General features: G+C 31.2%; 1 protein-coding gene and 1 long non-coding RNA gene across 2 annotated transcripts; both read left to right on the forward strand.

Moving 5' to 3' along the window:
- The first annotated feature begins 383 nt into the window (after positions 1 to 383).
- On the forward strand, positions 384 to 4,781 carry LOC108738795 (ubiquitin-conjugating enzyme E2 Q2). Its single transcript, XM_025974659.1, has 6 exons — positions 384 to 697; positions 914 to 1,131; positions 1,839 to 2,052; positions 2,222 to 2,513; positions 2,582 to 2,809; positions 4,500 to 4,781. The coding sequence occupies exons 1-6, from the start codon at positions 536 to 538 to the stop codon at positions 4,529 to 4,531; spliced, it is 1,146 nt and encodes a 381-aa protein (XP_025830444.1). The 5' UTR covers positions 384 to 535; the 3' UTR covers positions 4,532 to 4,781.
- Positions 4,782 to 6,635: 1,854 nt separating this feature from the next.
- On the forward strand, positions 6,636 to 7,399 carry LOC112904516. The gene is made up of 2 exons (XR_003231145.1): positions 6,636 to 6,869; positions 7,366 to 7,399. It is a non-coding gene; the product is annotated as an uncharacterized LOC112904516 (long non-coding RNA).
- The last annotated feature ends 787 nt before the right edge of the window (positions 7,400 to 8,186 follow it).

An 8,186-nucleotide genomic window follows, 5' to 3' on the forward strand; every position in this document is an offset into this window, starting at 1 on the left:
TGTTGCGATTGCTGTAAAATGGGTTGCCTAACATTATTCATATCATTTTGGTTAAATTAAATGTTTATTTTTGTTGCTGCATGTTATGTTTATAATTAGCTTCTAATGCTTGGAGGAAATTGTATATAAAATATGTTTTCATTCCTTTTTCTTTTGCTGAAAAGTTCTTTTCATTTCATAAGAAATCAGATTTTTTCATAATTATCAAATTGTATCGCATTGTAGTCTGATTGGAATTTTTTAGGTATGGTCTATATAAAATAAAAAAAGTGAAGGATTAGAAAAAAAAAGATATTGAAACAATTTTTGTCCTGTAGGCATATCCCGTTAATCCAGCCTGGTTTACAATCAAAACGAGTTCTTTCCGATTGGTACCGAATATTATCGAATCGGTTTTTCCATTTCATTTTTCAATGTGTTGCGGAACGTGCGGCCATTTTGGAGTAAAGAAAGGGAGTGATCGTAATAAATTAGTTAGTGTTAATTCAGTTGTAAATTTTAAAAAAACTACCAAAATTAATTTATAGTGAAACATATGGCTTGTTTAAATACACTCAAACAAGAAATAAGGACATTAGAATCTATATTTCCGAAAAATCATGAACGATTTCAGATATTGTCCGCGAGTGTAGATGAAGTTAGTTGTAGGTTTATTGGTAAAAACGGCAAGAAATACGAAATTCATGCTAATATTACAGTAAGTATGAACTTACAGTTAATCGTTAAATCAAGGTCACAAATATATTACAGACAAATTTAAAGTTTTAAATTAACAAATGATAACAAAGGTTCTCCATGTTTATTTTTGACATTTAACATATGTAGGCAAACAGCTGACAGATGGGTCTAACATCCTGAATAGATAGACAAATATGTAAATAGAGCTTTACATAACCGTTTTAATTAATTACAGGAAACATACCCTTCTGTACCCCCGGTATGGTTCGCCGATTCTGAAGAAACAAGTATTACAAACGCAGTGCAAATTTTAAGCAACACACAAGGTATTGATAATCATATAATCCGACAAGTAGCAATACTTTTACAAGAACTATGCCGTTTGCACGCCGTCCCAGAGCCACCCGATATAGATAGATTAAGTATTCCTTGTGCACAAGTTACTAGTGAAAGGTAGGTAAAATTGATTTTTACAAAAAAATTTATATTAAATTATTTGTTACNTACTGGCATTATATTGTTATTAAAACTAGTTTGTTGCTTTAAATGTAACAATAGATGTTTATAATTGATGTTTTGTTAATTAGTCCAAAGTTTTCAAAATTAAAGAGAAATAATATTGATAATCAATACCAGTTAATTATGCATTCATGTATGGTAGCATGTTTCAAAAATTGAAAGCTGATGATTGCTTTTTAGATATTTATTTAAATTGAAAAAACTTGTGCATTTAACAAATTGTGTAAGAAAGTTTCTCTTTTTTGACCTTGACATTGATACTTTGTAACTGACATGGTACATACGTATATAAATAGAGATGCATTACTATTTCCATATTAACATTTTTATAATTAGTTAAATACTTTATTGAAGAAGTATAAAATTATGCAATTACTCACCAGTAGATATGTATATATATGTATGCAAATTTTTGAATGTATGTAAGTGGGTACATGCTTGTTCAAGTGGGTGTAATATAGTATCTATCTATAAGTATGTATTTATTTATTTATGATTAGGTAATATTTTATCAGTGGTAAACTTATACTACTTGAGGTCTGAGCCAACTTTGCATTTGAAGAGCTAAGTATTTTAAAGATAAATAGGCATTTGTTTTCTGCAAATTTTTTGATAAACAACTACTACTTTTTATGTTCCAGCATAACAAATGGTACTGAACAAATGGAAGATGAGGGGTTGGATAGTGATGAATATGGAGAAGTGGGAAGTGACGTAGATGGGGCCAATAGTGATGCAGATGAAGATTTGGCCATGGAAATGGAAGATAGTCGCAACAAAGCTGACGAAATGTGCGTGGAACATTTAGCAACTCTTGAGCGGTTAAGACAGAATCAGAGACAGGATTACTTGAAGGTAGGTTAAAAAGAAGTTGCCTAAAACTAATAAACCAAAAAATAAAAGAAATACCTTATTTACCATTAACATTGTTCGCAGTAGATACGTGCTTCGCCTACTTCGGTTGTGAGCGTAATCAACGCAAGACTCCTACTTTGCCTAAAATTGATTGAAATATTCATTATAGGGTTCAGTGTCTGGATCAGTCCAAGCAACCGATCGTCTCATGAAAGAATTGCGAGATATTTATCGGTCAGATTCGTTCAAGAACAAAATGTACCAAATTGAATTAGTGAACGATTCCATATACGAGTGGAACGTTCGTCTGATGGCTGTGGATCCGGACAGTCCTTTGAGTCACGACCTCGCACTCCTGAAGGAGAAGGAGGGCAAAGACGCTATCCTTCTTAACATGCTTTTTAAAGACACTTATCCTTTCGAACCTCCTTTCGTAAGGGTGGTCCATCCTATCATTTCAGGTGACGTATTATCCTTAATGGTCTTATGTTTTGAGAAAGATGGATTTTTGCATTGGTTGTTTTCACAGGGGGCTATGTGTTAGTGGGAGGGGCGATTTGCATGGAGCTCTTGACGAAGCAGGGTTGGTCGAGTGCATACACTGTTGAAGCAGTAATCATGCAAATTTCAGCGACACTGGTCAAGGGCAAAGCGAGAATCCAGTTCGGGGCACCGAAAGTCTGCTCGCAGGGACAATATAGTCTTGCACGTGCTCAACAAAGTTTCAAATCGCTCGTACAAATTCACGAAAAGAACGGTGAGTATTATACGTGCACTGCAAGTATATAGGATAATAGAATAAATGAGTTATTTCCAAGTCAAATAACTAATTGGTTTCTCACATGAAAGGACACTTGTTTTGTAATTGATAATTAAATGTAAATAGTGGGGCACCAAACAACAGATTTTATTATTGAAGGCCAAAGTCTAAGGACTTTAAATAGTTGTCCTTTGAGCATTAGCATTCTATTGCTTGCATTTAATTCATAATCAGTTATCAAAGACAATAATGTTTTTTGATCGACTTAGTACCATTTAACGTGGGATATAAGAAACCAATTTGACTTTGAATTCTTCCAATTATCCTATCCCTTTCTGTAGTATTTCTAATCGGGGTTTTAGGTTGTCGTCTTGATAAATAATTAACACGACAATATAAAACTTAAAATACTTTTGTATTAATTATCACTACTTATGGCCTTTTTGATGATAAGACTACATAAATAAATAACAAACAGATTAGGACGATATTAACAAAAATCTCACAGAATGATAACTCTTAATTTAAACGTGACAGAAAGCATAATATAATAGTTTTGGTCAAATTAAGTAAGAAAAAGGAACCAATTTTATATGAAAAACTATTAATAAATAAATTAAATTGCTTCCTATTCCAACAAGTTAAATTTTCTTTATAGTAGGTGACACATTAATTTTTTAATATCAATAGTGAATGAATTTTTCATGTTGTTCTTCTTATCTATATGAATATTAAGAAATGGTTTTTTAAATAGTAAAGGCAGTATTATCTATACGTGCTGTACATTTATTGTATTTATTCGTCTATGTTTACGTTATTTTGTGTACGAAAATTTTAGAAATACGTAAAGGTCGTTTCATGAAATTTATTTTTTTTTAAGGCGCAATTTGACCGTTGTACTGATAGTTACTTTGATAATGTTTTGATCAACTTTCAAGTTTAACACATTTTACTGTTGTACTCTTAACATGTAGAGAAAGAATTTAATTCGCCAAGGAATTTTATTTGAATAGTTAGTTTCTTATTTCTTGTTTCCTGTGAAGCAATATACGTAAATTTGAAAAATATACTCTTGCTTTCCTAGACTTCCACTATTATCACTTTCTTTTGCGATTCGTTGTTGATTCTTGTACGTTTCAAAATGGTCTATTCCTATTGTTCTGTTATTTCCTTCCATGGTGTTTATTTGTATTTCCTCAAATTTCTGTTATTCCTTCTGTACTCATATTTCTACATGAAACATTATAACATATATTCTAATTTTGGCCAAACTGTTGAATCACATCAAAGATTTATGATGTTTCGTTTTTCAATTATTTCATATATTTGCATTTCTGTTGTCGTTCATATTTCTGACTACGAATGTTCAGTTTTAAAATTTTAATGTTTGCAAACTCTGCAATAGTGATTAAATTATGTATCTAACATAAAAATAATATTGCGGTGTTTGTGTGTAATGTTGAAGTAAGTCCCTTTTTAAGCCCATGATTATTAATTTATTGAAGATGTTTACAATGGGAGTTAGAAAATTGTTAAGAGAAAACAATACACAATTTTTGAATTAAGAGATAAAGCTTCAATAGCAATATCAAACGACAGAAATTGTGCAGAGATTAAGATCTTCTTTTTATGTAGCTATGATAATATTTAGACACGTTTCGCTTTTATGTTTGTGTTTTGTTTTCAGGATGGTTTACACCACCCAAAGAAGACGGTTAAGAGGTTTAAGACTGTGCCAATAATTATTTGTTTCGAACTATAAGTATAATCATACATCTACCGATGTCTGTTTTCTTTCGTTACCCAACATCAGCAGCAAAAAAGTCGTCTATTAGTGCCTGCAAACGGGTCTTTTTTTCATTTCTATTGTCGTTAATATTTCTGACTACGAATGTTCAGTTTTTGCGCATTTGAAACGCAATTGTTTCATTTTTAATTTAATTTTTTTTCTGAATAACAATATAAAAAANAAACGGGTCTTTTTTTCATTTCTATTGTCGTTAATATTTCTGACTACGAATGTTCAGTTTTTGCGCATTTGAAACGCAATTGTTTCATTTTTAATTTAATTTTTTTTCTGAATAACAATATAAAAAAAGAAAGAAATAGAAAAAGTTCCTTTTTCTAATGACGTACTGTCACGTTGGTCGCAATCGCACTGTGTTATTGACTACATGTAAACGGAATAACTTGGCAGTATAAATATATTATATATACACATGGAACGGTCTACGTGTTTGTTTAATTTTATAATTTACCGCGACACTCGGTATAGAAGTCGCGTGTTTGTGCGCGTTGTGTGTACTGTCGACTATACGTGTGATAATACATAAGCGGATATTAAAGGCGCATGCGCGCGCCTGTAGTATCCTAGGGTCGATGGAGCGACATCTACATTGACTTCAACTCCAATTGGTCGTATCCTAAGTCCGCACACACAGAACGGAGTGAGAGAGCGAAAGAGAAAGAAAGAGAGAACGAAAATCGTGTCGTGTACCTATTCTTAATACTACACCGTTTTATGTTTTTTGTATCGTCGTTCGCCGGCTTGATTTAATTTTATTTTCTCATCATCCTATTTCTCTCCTATATTTAAGATGTACGATAAGCTGTCTTTATGTTCGTTTTCCTTTTAAGTTTAGAAGTTAATAAATATAAAGTCGGAGCGATGTGTTTTTATTGTCTACTCACATCCGAAAAGTTATCAGTGGCTTTATAATATTGTAGTTTAAGACTTATTTAAACTCCCGATTTTACTGCATTTTGCACCATACATTGCCTTTAAAGTGATTACAAGAAAGAAAAAATCATTAGTTAATTTATCTAAAAACTAGTTCTTCCCTTCTATCAGACACTGTGAGCTCGAAACTGTTAGCATCATTGCTTCGAGTGGTCGAAATTCACTTTTGTGAACAGTTTGTTTAATCACTTTCCTTGTGTTAAAAGTTTTTTGAAAAATTAAATTTAAAGGAATTGTTTCTAAATAGGTATGCAACACATCGTACATTTCAGCATAAATTGCTGATACTAACTACGTAATACTACTTGTTCAGTTTGAATTTTGAGGATAATAAGATTTTGTGTGTCTAGACTTTTGGAAATTGAGTTACACTTACACTAACATCGAAGTCCATCAAGACGACCTATTTATTTGAATCATTTATCATAAAATCAATTAATTTTACCTAGAAATGACCTTTAGTCGCCGCAATAAACTTTTTAGATGCTTTTGAATGGCAAATAATGGTATAAGCACACCATACAGGCTACCTCTATTATATTTCTTCTATAAACATTAAATTAAGAGACCAGCAAGGGTTTTAATTAGACCTGTATGAATACTCATGTGAAGTAGAGAAACTTTTTTTCTTTTTTTGAAAATAAAGCAACACGTGAATCCATTCAGGTTTTGTCCAATTTTTTTATGGTACTTGTTTTGTCCGAATCATTAAGGAACTAAATTAGAGTATTTGTATAATTCTATTTCAGTTTTTATAAGAGCTGCTGTATTGTAAAATAAAATTTTCAAATACAGCTCTGCTCTCTTCATTAGTTCGTTTTGGTCTTCACTCCATTATTCTTTTCAAAAACAAAATACTTTGAATTTTAAAAGTAAATGAATATTAAGTGCATTTTTCGTACGCATAAAATATTTTATGTTGTACTAATTAATAACAAATTTATTTAATACATCTCAGTCCCTTTTGTTTTGAATATCAACTTTTATTTATGTGTCTGGGTAATACGTAATTCTAATAATTTCATACAGATTTAAAAATGACGTCATTTGACGTTTTTAATTAACGTATTATATAAACAGTTTCTGATTTATTTATACAATTTTATTTCCTATATTTTTATTAAAATTATTTCAAAAATGGAACTATATCTGGGGATTTTTAGTTTTAGTGACAAACGTCTGTCAAAGTCATTTGATTGTTCGTGGACACACTGGAGTTTTTATGGAGTGTTAGTGTTGTGAAGCAAGTGAATTTTTCGCGAAGTTGAATATTTTTACATATCGTTCTCTTCCCCATCACCCTCGAAGTAGATGAAGGTAATTAATTATCCTTTTTATTTTGAGCAATTAATGAAGGTCATGCTTTTTGTCTTACGGTTCTCGAAATGTTGATATCTCCTTCTCTGTTGTCTCCAAGCGCTTTCTAATCAAAACAGTTTTGTTTTTTATGCATAAGCAAGTAATCATAAATTTATTCTATTTTATGTTTTGATGTAATAGGCACTGTTTAAATTATATTTGGAAAAAGACTGACGATTTTTAATGGCATTTGCTCGCGTTTGTTTGCATATTGCTAGAGTTTGTTGAACCCGTATTTTGATGAAAATAAAAATGAAAATTGTAATATCCATTGAAAAATCTCGTTTTGACCCATTTTCCAATTAAGTTGTTGACGGTTAAGAAGGCCCTGCAAAGTTTTCAAAAAATTTTGACAAAATTTTAGTGACTTTGCCTAATGCCTAACTAGTAGAAATGAATTGGTCACTAAATTCCAGTGAAAAGAACAAATACTTGAGGAAAATGTAATTTTCAGGATATATTATGCCTCGAAATCATAAAGAAAACAATAAAAACGAAAACAATGGTCTCAACAGAAACCGCAATCACTCAGTTTCACCTGAGGAGCCAACAATTGGAAAGAAGCCCCAGTGGACTGAGTTGGAGATAACAGGCACCATCAGAAATTTGAGCCCTAATCTATTTCATTTACAAAACTTAACTGCTTTATACGTAAAAAATAACAATCTCCAAAGGCTGCCACCTGATATAAATCAGCTTGTTAACTTGCGAGCCCTTGACTTATCTTGTAACAAGCTGCGGTCACTGCCAGCTGAACTTGGAGATCTCATGAACCTCAGGTGAGTTTTTGTTTTCAGTTGTATGATTAATTGTTTGTCTATGATACTTCTCTGTTAATTTATAATCCCTACATTAATTTTCATTAACTTTCCAATTATTATTTTTGATTCATTTTAACTTGAATAAATGTTACTAGATTATTATAAAGAACTTGAGACTAAGGTGTGAATGTGTGATACATTACATATGGAGGTGATAATGTTGATAAAAATAGTGTTACTGGGTGGTACATGACAACAGTTCTTTATATACTCATTTATGGTTGTTATTATTACTTGATTTTGATTGCCTGATAACTAATTGCCCAATTATTTTTCACTAATTAAAAATGTCTTTTGTTTATTTTGAATGCTTAGAGTTATTAATGATTAAACATTTTTTGGAAGTGCTGCCTTTTATTGTTAGATATTTATGAAAAAATGTGGGTTTTGTAATTCCTTTGTTATTGTGGAATTTTGTTGTAAGAATCTTTTTCATTGACTACAAAACATTCCA

Source organism: Agrilus planipennis, unplaced genomic scaffold (genome assembly GCF_000699045.2).
Source record: "Agrilus planipennis isolate EAB-ADULT unplaced genomic scaffold, Apla_2.0 scaffold197, whole genome shotgun sequence".
Lineage (NCBI taxonomy): Eukaryota > Metazoa > Arthropoda > Insecta > Coleoptera > Buprestidae > Agrilus > Agrilus planipennis.